At 36.3% G+C, this 14,254-nt stretch overlaps 2 protein-coding genes across 6 annotated transcripts; one reads left to right on the plus strand and one right to left on the minus strand.

Moving 5' to 3' along the window:
* Positions 1-608: 608 nt before the first annotated feature.
* Positions 609-1,148, minus strand: LOC126719564 (uncharacterized). The gene has a single exon (XM_050422096.1). The coding sequence runs from the start codon at positions 1,146-1,148 to the stop codon at positions 609-611; it is 540 nt and encodes a 179-aa protein (XP_050278053.1).
* Positions 1,149-5,471: 4,323 nt separating this feature from the next.
* Positions 5,472-11,928, plus strand: LOC126717889 (4-hydroxybenzoate polyprenyltransferase, mitochondrial-like). 5 transcript variants are annotated; one of them, XR_007652773.1, is made up of 10 exons: positions 5,472-5,984; positions 6,087-6,222; positions 7,431-7,552; positions 8,568-8,637; positions 8,765-8,914; positions 10,049-10,184; positions 10,346-10,442; positions 10,595-10,666; positions 10,876-10,959; positions 11,580-11,928. XR_007652773.1 is itself a non-coding variant. In XM_050419843.1 (9 exons), the coding sequence occupies exons 1-8, from the start codon at positions 5,539-5,541 to the stop codon at positions 10,662-10,664; spliced, it is 1,227 nt and encodes a 408-aa protein (XP_050275800.1). In that variant the 5' UTR covers positions 5,472-5,538; the 3' UTR covers positions 10,665-10,666; positions 11,580-11,928. The 5 variants fall into 5 exon arrangements, 1 of the variants encoding a protein (XP_050275800.1); XR_007652775.1 differs by having other exon boundaries at positions 11,599-11,928; XR_007652772.1 differs by having other exon boundaries at positions 5,473-5,984; positions 10,900-10,959.
* Positions 11,929-14,254: the final 2,326 nt, after the last annotated feature.

Raw genomic sequence — 14,254 nt, forward strand, 5'->3', positions numbered from 1 at the left:
TAAGCAATCAAACTTTAATGTATATCTCAAATTGAAATAGAGTGTCAACCACAATTGATAATAGATTATAAAATTAAATTTTAAAATTGTAATTTTCTTATATGTTTTTATTCTTTATCAAATGAGTTATCCAATAAGTCATTTGTAATTAATTTTTTTTGGAATGTTGATAATGTGTAAAAATAAAACTTGTATATTTGTTTTACTTATCTTTGTGTTGTTTTGTTTTAGATAGCAATGTTAGGATTTGTATAATTTTAAAATTATTGAATAAGTATTAATAAGTTTAACTGAGTTTATTCTTGATATAAGTAGTGAATTCAAAATAATGCATTTTACATCAAGTAATATGTTGCATAACTATCCAAATGGCAAATACATATTGTTTTCTTTATAAAAAAAATATAAAAATAAAAAAAATAAAAAATAAAAAATTTCATGTGAAAAATACGGGTCAACCCGACCCAACCCGACCCGACCCGCAACCCGATTGACCCGAACCCGTTTTCAACCCGCTTAAAATGACCCGTTTTTGACCCGTGACCCGTTTGACCCGTAACCCGATTGACCCGACCCGAACCCGACCCGACCCGCCCGTTTTGCCATGTCTAATCCCCCATACCACTCCAGAGAAAATTCCGTTGAAGTTGCTCAATACGGTTCGCAAACCCTATTGGGATAGGAAACAGAGAGAGAAAATAAGTTGGAAAATTGGACAACGTACTCTTAATAAGAGTAACTTTACCTCCTTTGGAGAGATATAGACGTTTCCAACTTGCTAACCTCCTCTCCACCTTCTCCAAAATTAGATTCCAAACAGATCTATCTCTGACATTAGCACCCAAAGGAAGACCTAGGTACTGCATTGGAAAGGAGCCTTGCTTGCACCCGAGCACATCCACCATATCTACTATATTAGGAACCACACTCACAGGGACCAATTCAAATTTGCCCATATTAATATTCAGCCCAGAAACTACTTCAAACCAAAACAGCACTAGCCGGAGAAACAGAATCTGACCAAGATCAGCATCACAAAAGACTAGGGTATCATCGGCGAATAGAAGATGGGACACCTGCAAAGAGTTCCCTACAGGACCCACCCTAAAACCAGACATGAGCCCATCCCTCACTGCCTTATCCAACATTTTACTAAAAGCATTTGTAACAATGACAAACAATAACGGGACAATGGATCACCTTGTCTTATACCTTTAGAGCTATCAAAAAAACCACATGGAGATCCATTAATGAGAATGGAGAATTTAATAGTAGAGATGCAGAAGAAAATCCATCTTCTCCATTTATCATGAAAGCCACAACGATCCAACATATAAATGAGAAAGTCTCAATTTACATGATCATAAGCCTTCTCTACATCCAGCTTACACAACACCCCAGGAACTCCTGACTTTAGCCTACTATCCAAGCATTCATTGGCAATAAGAACAGAATCTAAAATTTGTCTTCCTTTGACAAAAGCATTTTGAGATTCATGAACAATATCCCTAAGCACCATTTTCAACCCGTTAGCTAAAACTTTAGCAATAATTTTGTACACCCCTCCAATTAAACTAATAGGCAGAAAATCCCTTACCTCCACTGCATCAGCTTTTTTAGGAATTAAAGAGCTGAAAGTATCATTCAAGCCTTTCTCAAACTAAGCATTATCAAAAACAAAAAAATACTGAAAAACCTCCAAAAGATCAGTTTTGATAATGGCCCAACAAGCCTGAAAAAACGCCGTAGGGAATCCATCAGGTCCAAGAGCTTTATCACCATCAAAATCCATGACCACTCTAAAAATCTTAACTTCCTCAAAAGGTCTTTCCAACCAGCTAGCCTTATCCTTAGAAATCTTTGAAAAATTCAGTACATCCGGATGAGGACGAATGTGCTTATCTTCCGAGTAAAGACTTTTATAGAACCGAACAATACCCTCTTCAATAACTTCCTGATCTGATGTCAACACTCCACCAAAGATTAAACTGCCAATACTGTTACTCCTATTAGAATTAGTCATCTGGTGAAAGAATTTCATATTGCTGTCCCCCTCCTTTAACCATAGCACCCTCGATTTTTGTCTCCAACTAATCTCCTCCAACAACGCCATCCTCTTAATCTCCAAGAAAATTCTCTCTTTATCGCACTTCTCATCATCAGAAAGAGATACCCTCTCCTCTTTAGCATCCAGGGCATTCAGATCATTCCATGGATTAATTCTCTTAACGGAGACATTGCCAAACTCAGTTTCATTCCACTTTTTTAAGTCCCCCTTTAAAGCTTTCAATTTCATGGCAAACTTGTAACTAGGAGTTCCAAGAAAATGATACGAGTCCCACCAATTTTTTACCTTCTCCACAAAGTCATCCACTTGAAGCCACTTGTTTTCAAAACGAAAAGGCCTACGACCCTTACGAATATCCCCACCCTCCAAAGAAATGTGAAAGTGGTCTGATAGAACTCTACCCAACCTTTTTTGATGGATATTTGGATAATGCTCCTCCCATTCTGAAGAAAAGAGGAAGCGATCTATCCTAGAACCAGACAGAGAGTTTGACCGAGAGAAATTACCACCCTCCAAAGGGATATCCAATAACCCATTACAAGAGATGAAATCAGAAAAATTATACATATCCTAAGTGAAGTTCTCTACTCCTAAACGTTCAGAAGGAAAACGAATTGCATTGAAGTTGCCACCCACACACCAAGGCAAATTCCACCAACTAAAAAGACCTGCTAACTCCTCCCACATCAGCCTCTTCTCCCTATCAACATTAGGACCATACACACCAGAGAAAGCCCATTCAAAATTATCTCCCACATTCCTAAATCTACAAGACACCGAAAAGTCACCCACAACTTCTTCCAACTTCTCCACCACCCTCCTATCCCACATGACCAAAATCCCACCTGATGCACCTACTGAGCTCAAGTAAACCCAATCAACATGATGACAACCCTAAATACTTTTAATAAAACCCCTACTGATAAGCTTCATCTTAGTCTCTTGCAAGCAAATGACATCAGCCCTCCAAATTCTAATAAGGTTCCTAATTTGGAGTCTTTAATCCTTATCATTCAGCCCCCTCACATTCCAAGAGATTATCTTCAAATTCATTGGGACACAATTAGAGCCATTTCCTTATTAGAACCTCTAGCTTTACCAGATGCAGAATCATAATTAATAAAACTCACCAAGCTCATCAACTCCTTTAAACCCTTACCTCCACCCTTTGTTTTTTTACTCAATGCATTTGCTACAGCCCTTTGTCTAATTTTCTCCTCAACAACTAAGAGAAAATTAGATGCAAGTTTTCCAAACCTTCTACTGGAGTCTCCTAAAAAGAGCCAAACTCCTGAAACTTGCTCTGAAACCATGGTGACAAACTAGAATGAATACTAGACTGACCATCTTCCAAACAGCCAGATATGTTATCGACTTCTTGGGTCTCATTAGACTTCGACATAGCTAACGAAGTCACATATAAAGGTTTTGAAATATTCGAACCTCGTCGATCAAATTCAACCATCTCACCACCATCTGACCAACTCTTCGAGTCTACATCCTCCACCATCACCCCATCCCCCTCGGATTCTACCGCTAAAGGCCTCGAAGAATTTCCTGAATAATCCATGGCCACAAGCTAGTCCAAAACAAAGCTCTTAAAAAGCCTGAAAGCTGTCTCTCGATCCCCATCGGCACGACCACCCTCTTCCCATCGCCAAGTTCTAATCCCCACTTGTCCAAGAAGCCCCTTGAAAAATTTGAGTCCACAACATTATCAAGTAAAAGATGCTTGAACTGTTGCTATACCAGCCCACTATCGATAGTGGAATTAGACTCCAAAACCACCATAACAGAGCAAGAGGATATTTGTGGAGTGGAGACTAAATCAGCATGTGGGTTCTCAGATTTCTCAAAATTACGCACCTCGTTGATCAGAACTGGTTCCGAAAGAAGGGTGGGAGCAAGATTAAGCACTTGTGGTTTCAGAAAAACAAAACTAACCTTTGGGTTTTGGATTGCAGACTCAGATTTGCCAATATTGGAGCATGCGACAACATTGGCATCTGAAGAAGTCACCACCATGTTCATCGGCACCACTTCGGCAGAGGTAAGAGACTTGGGGTCAACTTGGGAGTGAGATGAGTCACACGGCACAGATGGAAGCACATCTAAAGGACTACTCACGTGATTTTCTTGTAAATAAGAGGCTAGCTGCAGGGCTTTGGGCTTTTGAATAGGCCCAATATGGCCCAAGAAGCTGCCACGGGGCTTCCAAGCAGGTTTAAATATGGGCCTGTTCTCTCTAGTAGGGGCTGCCACTTTAGTAGGAGCTTGCTGGCCACTGGGCTTTAAGCCCACTTCCTTGACCTCTGAAAAAATAACACCCCACTTCCCCTCAGACCCATGTTCCACACGGAGGCAAATATCCAAAGTTAGCTTACCTTTAATACCATTGGTAACGATGCCATTTATAACAGACATGACTTCTACCCCAAACCAAGCAATTTCTTTTCCAAGAAGATCATTACTGAGATCACAAAGATTACCACTGGAATTTGGGATTTTCAAGTTTTGAAATTCCATAAATTTCTCCTTCCTTTTATTCACAAACCCATAGTTCCTCTGCCGCCCCTCTGGCACCACCACAGCAAGAAGCTTGTGTTCACCGTTTCTGATTCCAATGGTTCCAAAGTTTTTTTGCCGCCCCTCCTGAACCACCATAGCAGGATGCTTGGGTTCACTGTTTCTAATCCCGGAATGTCCCTGCCAGAGAAGAGAATCTTCTAATGTCTTCCTTAGGTGAAAACCAAAACCACCCCACCCTCTCCCTAATTTTCCTTTCGGGTATCACTATGGACCCTCTTCGTCGTCCATGAATGAGTTCAGAAACAAGCAAAAAATTTCCACGAGCATTGGACCCCAACTAAATATTAACAATCTTATTTCCTTCCCTAAATGTTCTAGAGAACTGCACAGGTGATTGCTTAGACGCCAACTCTTCCACGTTAAACAACAGCCTCTTGGCACTCTCCTTCCCTAAAGTGACAAAGCGTGAAGAATCTCGACCTTTTTCAATAATACATAATGAATAAAAAGTACCACCTTCTTTGACAGAAAATTCAAAAGCTTTGGACTCAACGAAGAAAAATGTGGACCCCCTCATGATATCTCATTGTATGTGATAGATTTTATTACCTTATAAGTGATGGATTTTATTAGTTTGGTATATAATTTATACCATGATATTGATTTTTATTTTTTCATATTAGGAAAATTATTAATATGTTTCTCATGCATCTCACGATTTAGCGACTAGTTATAATAAATTCTCTAAGCTTCTGAGCACACGCGTGGATGCGTGCGTGCTCAAAGGCTAGTGTTTTTTACTGAGCTCCTATTCGTATTCGTGTATAATTACCGTTACAAAGGTTTAAAATAACTTACCAAACACCCTCTATGTTTGCCAAACAAGCTCCACCTGTTGAAATCCACTGATATAAGTCTGGGAGTGATGCAGAGGAACAAAAATGGCTCGGTATTTGGCGGGTGGAGCATTGCGTGTGTGTAGGCTTCAGAAATCCTCTCTTTCTTCTTCTTCCTTCTATCTCGCTCGCTCCATCTTCAATCCCCTATCTTCTCCTCCTCCTCCTCCTCCTCCTCCTCCTACTACAACCTTTTACCAAATCCCAATCCCTAACCCTAATTATTCCAACACCTTCACTCCCACCTCTGAAATTTTCAAATTCGGTTGCGATTTTCGATCCGTTGCCCACATTTCAACAAGCAGCGTTGAGGAAAAGAACAATGATGATGATGATGATGGTGATCGATCCAAGGCGGCGGCGGCGGCAAGGGCGGTGGTGTCTACTTCTTGGATTGACTTGTATTTGCCGAAACATGTTCAACCTTATGCTCGTCTCGCTCGCCTCGATAAGCCCATTGGGACTTGGCTCCTTGCTTGGCCTTGTATGTGGTAAGTAACAAAAAAAAAAAGAAAAAGAAAATGCTTGATTGCTTTCAATTCAATGAATTGGATAGATATGCATTCGTTTCATGTGTAATTGGTTCGGTTCAGGTCGATTAGCTTGGCGGCAATTCCGGGACATTTGCCTGATTTTAAGATGATGTTGCTGTTTGGTTGTGGATCTTTGCTTCTCAGGGGTGCTGGATGTACCGTAAATGACCTCATCGATCGTGACATTGATACAAAGGTAGTATCATATGAAGCAATTTTTTCATCTTATGTTTGTGGTGGTTGGTTCTGAGCTTGAGCTTTAAGTATTGTCATTTTGTAAGCACATGTACAAGTAATGTAGAGAAAACCCATATAACATATAGACCAAAGAGAGAGTAATAGAGATCAAAAAAATAATCAGGGCTAGATAGCTAGCGAAATGACTGAAATACATATGCACACTTTTATTATGTGAAAGCACTAATTAGAATTAAATTTAGCCTTTTGGGGAATAAAAATTCCAGTCATCCAAAACAACACAACTGGAAGAGTGTTTCTTGGCATGAGATAGAGTGAATTCTTTCACCATTGGATGGCTTCCAGATGGTATCAATGGGTTCTTGGCATGAGAGTGAGTTTAACGGAGGGTTAAATGATCTTTTGAACTTGATCTTCGTTTTCCTAATATTAATTTATAATTTTAATTTGTATGCATTCTATAGTCTGTAGTTGGCCTATGTTCATGTACCATTGATGCTACTTGATGTATACGGTATACCATAGCACTCAATTTCGTGAATCAACAAATATTTTCTCTAGGATGACTAGATCTTTAGGATGCCTTTGACTATGTTATCAATGGTTTTAACATCAATGACCTACCTTAAAAATTTTTAATACTTACCTAGTCGAAGTACTCAATATCTATTTAACATTGGAGTACTTGTAGAACTTGTGTTCTTTCATTACTTATTTATTTTTTTGTGCACGTGATTCAGTGCCTTGAGAATTCAAACCACATGATTGGATTTTAGAAAAATATTAGGTGTTGACATTTTATTTTAGGGTCCAGTTAATGGGTGTCTTAAGGAAATTTGTTAATAGACCATTTTAGGAAAATTTTGAAACTTTTATGGGAAACATAAAAAGTTATTAAAAATTAAAAAAAAAAAAAATCAGTTACTTTTTTCTTTTCCCATTAAAAGTTTCGAAATTTATTTCCTAAATCAATGCACCTAGAGCATTTGTTAAATTTTCCCTTTATTTTATAGTTCTCTAGTCCTTGTTAATTTCATTTAGTTTTAAAGTTAAATTGCAGCATCAGACTCTCCCATCCATACAACTGTTCTTTATCTTTATATGATTGATAACAAAATGAAACCTAAGGATATTTTGATCTGAATCTTGATAGATCATTCTTCCTTCAACTAGAGCATTTTTATAAAAGAACTCTCTGTAATGCAGGTGGAACGTACAAAGTTGCGACCAGTTGCAAGTGGTCTTTTGTCACCATTTCAAGGGCTTTGTTTTCTTGGGTTTCAGTTGCTTTTGGGTCTTGGGATTCTCCTTCAATTGAATGATTATAGGTTAGTGTTGTTTTAATTAGCCTTACTTGAGTTACTCTGATGAATCACCAACTTTTGCAACATTTGTGACTATTTTGTTTTCTGAATTGAGAGCTATCAAGTCATCATTTGAGCAGGATCCCACAAAAACAATCAGTGGGATTTGCTGCTTCATTTCAACAAATGTTCCTAAAAATGAATTTATATTTTAACCTTTTAGACTTATTTCTGTAAAGCGACAATTGATGGCATGGTTAGGCAAGTCAAATTCAAAAGTTAGAACAAGATTTAACTTGGTTTACTAAGCATGTACAGCCCGCCATACGAACTTTTAGCTTGCTTGCATGTAAATACTTTCTTTTTTGTTTTGATAATGCACGTAAATACAATTTGATCTATGACATTAAATTTCTATTTCAACAATCTTATGTAGTTTTCTGACCATGTGAGCCATTAGCGTTCAGCACCATATGGGAGATAGGTTTGCACTACTAGAATTATACTTTGTTTTGGTAAGTTATAAATTTATTCAAAAGAGGAGATTGTTCAAACATATTGTGTGTGTACCAAACCACTCCCAAAAATTTACAATCTCAGAATCAATAAATCTAAGAATTCTAAAACAGAACATAGTTGAATGCACACTCCACAGTGTGTTCAATGGTGAACTATCAAATTCCAGAAAAAGGGTGTTTTTGTTGCATTTTGTGAAGGAAGAGAGCATTGATGCAATTTTAAAGCTTAAGCACTTTGTGAAATAAATCAAAATCATTGCAATGGTAATTTACTCTGACCATTGATCTGGGTGGAAGTTAGCAATGAGTTTATCAGCTTTATAAACTGAATGATTTCAAGTTTGCTTTCAAGGTCTTGATTCTACTATTTTACTCTCTTTGTGTAACCTAGTTAAACAATGCTGCAAAGGGACAACAGTTTTGTTGTGTAATTTGTGAATTTTCTTCTTGTTCTCATTTTTCTTTTGCAAATTTTCTTTGTAAATCTAATCAAACTAATGTGGCTCATCTATTTCTACCAGCTGCATTTTGGGGGCTTCATCCTTGTTGCTAGTATTCTCCTATCCTCTTATGAAGAGGTTTACATTTTGGGTAATGATGTTTACATGTCTGTTTCTGCTAACATATGCAAGTATAACGTTGTTTCTTTCTTTCATTTGATGATCAATTTCATGAAGTTTAATTAATATTCTGATTAAGTACAACTTTGTCACTGCAGCCTCAAGCCTATCTAGGTTTGACCTTTAACTGGGGTGCTCTGTTAGGCTGGGCTGCGGTTAAAGGAAGTCTGGATCCAGCTATAGTGCTCCCATTGTACATTTCTGGAGTATTTTGGACTCTTGTGTATGATACGATATATGCACATCAGGTACTATTATATTTCTTTTTGAGGTTGTAATCTCATTTCCTTTTGCCACATTCTCTCCAATTGCTCTATGTAACTGTATTGACTTGTAGGAGCCATTTAGAACAAGATTTCTTAGGACAAAGTCTTTTCTCATGGTTTTTGCCAGTTGTAGTTTATTTTACCTTATGTTTTGCTCTTTTCTTTGACAGATAAATTGGTATTCCCTTAATCTCATCTAGGCTGAAGAAAGTGGACTATTTTAGTTTGCATATTTGCATAAGAGCCATTATTATTTTGATTTCATCTAGCATTCAGCACTTCCATATCTTTTATTATTATGAAGTAGAAAGTTTTTATGTATTGTTTTAAGGGGGTTCCATTGTTAGTTTTTGGTTAATGCATATGCACCTTTTTTGTTGCTCTAGTTGTATCTACTATACATCCTCAGCTAATAATACTTTTAGTTTTATAACCTTTAAACATTAAAAAGAGAAAGGCATTGAAAAAACTAGATTCCTTTTTTTTAGTTTTGAAAAAACTTGTTTGAATTTTAAATTTTTGGTTAAATAACGAATTTGGTCCTCCCAACTATAGGGTAAGGTTCAATTTGATCCCTCAACCATTGATTGTTTCAAATTAGTCTCTCAGCTATTAATTGTGCCAATTTAATCCTCAGACTTTCAAAACTAAGTCAATTTCATCCTTGATTTTACTATCCTTTAAAATTTTAATGAATATAGTTAATGTGAAAAATGGAGCACAAGTTAAAAGGTTATTATAGAAAGTGTAAAAATTTTGAACTCCAATCAATTTCAACTATTATTTCATTAAAATTTAAACAGACAGGAGATCCAAGGATGAAATTGACTTGATTTTGAAAGTTGAGGGACTAAATTCAAAGAATTAATAGTTGAGGGACCAAATTTCTCTTTACCCAATAGTTGGAGGACCAAATTAATTATTAAATCTAAATTTTTTATTCATTGTTTTTTATCTTATGGTGTAATTTATTGGTAAGAAGAAACTTAATCTGTTGTGTCTTTCTTGATCAGAAATAATTATAATTTAAGGGTTTGTGGTTTCCAAGATCTGCTGGGTTGAGTAATAGCACTTCTCCTTACTTGCTAATAAATAATGCTGTTAACATGCATTCAGGATAAAGAAGATGATTTGAAAGTGGGTGTTAAGTCTACAGCTTTGAGATTTGGGGATTCGACTAAGGAGTGGATTAATGGGTTTGGAATAGCATCCATCAGTAGTCTTGCCCTCTGTGGATATAATGCTGGGATTGGTATGTGCTCTATTTTCTGTACCTGCAACTTGTGTTAACAATTGGGCTTATAATGGATTTAATTTTGGGATTGGTATTTCGATTTTTCTGTATTTGCAATTTCCTCTTAAATGTACTGGGCTTATAGTCTTTTTTATTTTGGGGAAAAAATTGTGGAGCAGGGTGGCCATATTATGCATTTCTGACAGCTGCATCTGGACAATTAGCTTGGCAGATATGGACGGTTGACCTATCATCACGTGCTGACTGCAATAGGAAGTGCGTAATTTTATTTTAAGACAATTTACTTATAAAAATAATTAATAATGAGTCTCAATTTAGTTTGTTTTAAGAAGTTCTCTTTCTTCTTTGTTGATCTTTGACCACTACCAGCTCATCTTTTTTATTGAATTGTCTTTGCTTGTTTTCAGATTTGTTTCCAACAAGTGGTTTGGTGCTATTATTTTCAGTGGGATCTTATTTGGAAGAATTTCATCATAGTGGTATGGTTACCTTTTCTATAAAAGATGATACCTGATATAAACTTCAAATCTAAGTCTTCCCTGCTTATGTCACCTTGATTACATGATGATTCCATTGATAAATATCCCATTTGGGCACTTGTGTATGCATCTCTGGTTTTTTTTTTTTGCCTCATCCTGCATAAAACAGCACGGATGTTTGAATATGTTAAATTTCAAATGATTCACAGGGACACTGTATATTGGATTTGCAGGGAATGAAGGCTTCCAAATTGAATAAATGGTTGAACAGTTTAAGTTCATTTAAAACAATAGTAAGCTGCTCTCTCTCTGTCTCTCTCTCTCTCTCTCTCTCCAAGACATGAATATACACTGAATTAATAGACTTGAATTGGGGTTCGTGGGTCAGTTCAGGTTGGTCGCATATTGACCCACTACAGACCGACGGGTATGGTGAAACCACCCACCCAATGGGATCATTGGGTTGGGTTGCATGTTAGAAAAAACCAATCTTGATTCTTGTTTGGATGGTGTTCAAAATTATCTTCCATTGAGATGCATGGTTTAGGAGGACTTTTTAGTACAAAATTACTTGAGGTTTAAACCAGACCGGATGGTTCAACTGTGAACTAGGCCCTAAACCAGTTTGGTAAAAACCAGGAACCGATACCTTTCCAGGTTCTTTTACCATTCTTGTATTTAAAACCATGGTTTTTTTTTTTTTTTTTTTTTTTTTTTTTTTTTGGGATGGGATTTCGAAGTAGTCAGTTTACAAGAAATGTGAAAATTTTAAACATTGTCGAATATTTGGACCACTTAGCTATGTCAAAGATGGAAGACAGTGCTGCAACGTACCTTCTGTTAGTACAAGTGATTGGCTCTGAGTCCATTATATTTCAGATTTATTATTGATTATTATTTTTATTTGAATCAGCTGTGGGCTGCTTTTTCAGACATTTGGTGTTGATGATAAATGGTTGGGGGATGGATCTTTGGGAAAGTTTGGCAGAAAATTGAGAGAGAGAAGAGGAGTGGTATGTATGTAAAGCCCAATTGCTTTTAATTAGAAATCGGTGGAAATTCTAAAGTGGACCTTTTAAAAGTCCAGCTTTGGAAATTTTGTGGTTATTGTAAAATTATATTTTAGAGAGTTGTATGGAATCTATGGATACTGTTGTAAGATTCATTTCTTTTCCTTTTTTTTTTTTATTATTTAATATCTTTTAGAGAGCTGTATGTGTACTGCTGTAAGATTCATTTTTATGGATACTGTATTTGTTTTTTGTTTTTTTTTTTTTTTAGAGAGCTGTATGGATACTAATGTAAGATTCATTTTTATGAAGAAATGTAGATGGGATGAAAATGGTATACTTAACATTATTTTTTCTAATATATGTTTAAAAGTAATGTGACTTGCCTTTAAGAGGGTTATCCCAATACAACAAGCCGGAATTTAAAAAAGTGCATACGTCTAGAATGTATCACTATGATTATAAAAATAAAAATAAAAAGACTATCACGAATGCAGTAGAAGTTGTCAAGGGCACACAATTATGTGAGGCACATTTGGTAGTCATCTCTTTTCTTCAAAGGTCACATTCCAATAAATTGCGGAAATTTGATCACCAGATTGAAGATTGTGGACTTGCAATACTAGAGCCGACTCTATTTCTCTGGTGCAAGAAATTAATGTGGAAATGCAATTAACCAGTATTCGAGTTTAGATTTCCACAATAAATGCGTCCATCTATTTGTTGGTTATGGGTATAAATACGGTTCATTGGATGGTGATTAGATTGATGACATCTAAAGGTTCCTTCTGGAGATTATATAATCAAATAACATTTTACTAGCTTTGCATATTCTAGATTCTAGTCTCTGTTAGGGGTGGCAAAATAAGTTCAAACCCATTTGCCAATCCAAATCCGTCCACTCTAATTAAACCCAAATCCACTCAATTATTTTTTGATACAAGATAGAATTCTACTCTAACCTAATCTAAGTGTATATGTGTGTGAAGCTCCCTCTTGGAGACTTGAACTCCGGCCCTTGCCCCCCACACTCCACAAGCACTTATACCTGTGGAGTAACCATCGCACCAAGGGTGTGCGGTGGTCAAATCCACTCAATTATTAGATGGGTTAAATGGGCATCAACCCAATTAGACCCAACAATTATTGAGTTTTAACTAAAAGTCCATTGAATCCCATTTAACCCAAAAACAATATACCCAAAATCAACCCAGCCCTTTCCACCAAAAAAAAAAAAAAAAAAAACCCAGCTTTAGACGTTTTAGGGTTTCAAACTTTCAATCACGTTGGTCAGTTTCCAGAACTTTCCCTATTCATCTCCAGAACTTTCCCTCATTTTCTCGGCCTCCAATCACGTTTTAGTCGAAAACCCAACAACTTCAGCGTTGAAATTTTCTCAAAACTCAAACCCCCAAAATTGAAATTTACTACTTCAACATGGAAAGTTCAGTCCCGCTAATTTAAACCTCAATTTCTTCACCCCCTAGCTTTTTGTAGACCCTAACTCTCTCTCTCTCAAATTCTCGTCCTCGATGATTGATTCGCCACTCTGAACTGTAATTTTCGGTACCAACCTTGTTTTCTAATTATTAGGTTTTTCAAGTTTTGAAATTTTCCCTTATTTTCTTCGCTCCCAAACAGAGTCACAACACTTTTACTGTCTCTTTAGCGTGTTACTTTGGCTAAGCATGTTGTTTATATTGCAAGCAAATTTGTATTAAATCTCTGAAAGACTTTGCATTGTTTTATTATCAAACGCCAGCTTTGCTCTCTCTCTCTCTCTGCAATCAACTCGTCAATTGTTCTTGATTTTCTCAAGGTTTGGTGAGTATTTTTTTTTTGAAAGTTTCAATTTATGTCATTTCTGGATTACCCAAAAGAATTTTATGCTCAAAATTATGTTGTTCTTTGTAATTGTGGAAATGGGTCATCTCAAAATTTTATGGGTTTGGCTTCTTTGATCAAATTTGATTACTTCTGCTCAATTTTTATATCATTTCTGGATTAGCCAGAAGAACTATGCTCAGAATTGTGTTGTTCTTTGTAATTGTAGAACTGGGTCACCTCAGAACTTAATGGATTTTGCTTCTTTGATCAATTAATTACTTCTACTCATTTGATTGCTAGTTCTTACATGGTTGGATCATGGAATTCTAAAACAATTTTTTTTTCTTTTTGTTTATTGTTATTGTTATTATTAAAACTTTTACAATTCTGATATGCCTCTGAAATTGCATTTTACCTTGGATGATTTGTCTAGGTGCTGGATAATTTGGCTTTGTTCAATGTTGATGACTTGGGGGAGTTGCTATATTTGTACTTAAATTTTTTGTGGTATTAGATTTCTCCTCCTTTTATGTTACAATGCTCAAAAAACAACTGAGGTTACCTTGTCTCATGGTGCTCTTACTTTATCAAGTTGTCATACATTTTTAATAATTGGCATAAATTTCGGACACTCTATTATAAATCCTATATTTAGTAATTCTATGAATGAAGATGCACAAACAGGATCTCTAAGACATCCTAGAAGAGTGTTTATTTGAGTGGTCAAGTTTTAGAATGGTTCAAAATGTTG

This window comes from Quercus robur, chromosome 3, assembly GCF_932294415.1.
Source record: "Quercus robur chromosome 3, dhQueRobu3.1, whole genome shotgun sequence".
Classification (NCBI taxonomy): Eukaryota; Viridiplantae; Streptophyta; class Magnoliopsida; order Fagales; family Fagaceae; genus Quercus; species Quercus robur.

Excerpts from the sequence above, each read along its gene's own strand:
- LOC126719564 (XM_050422096.1), bottom strand. The coding sequence starts at position 1,148 with ATGTTGGATAAGGCAGTGAGGGATGGGCTCATGTCTGGTTTTAGGGTG.
- LOC126717889 (XM_050419843.1), top strand. The coding sequence starts at position 5,539 with ATGGCTCGGTATTTGGCGGGTGGAGCATTGCGTGTGTGTAGGCTTCAG. Across the intron at positions 5,985-6,086 it reads CTTGCTTGGCCTTGTATGTG|GTCGATTAGCTTGGCGGCAA; the intron begins GTAAGTAACAAA and ends GGTTCGGTTCAG. Across the intron at positions 6,223-7,430 it reads ATCGTGACATTGATACAAAG|GTGGAACGTACAAAGTTGCG; the intron begins GTAGTATCATAT and ends TCTGTAATGCAG.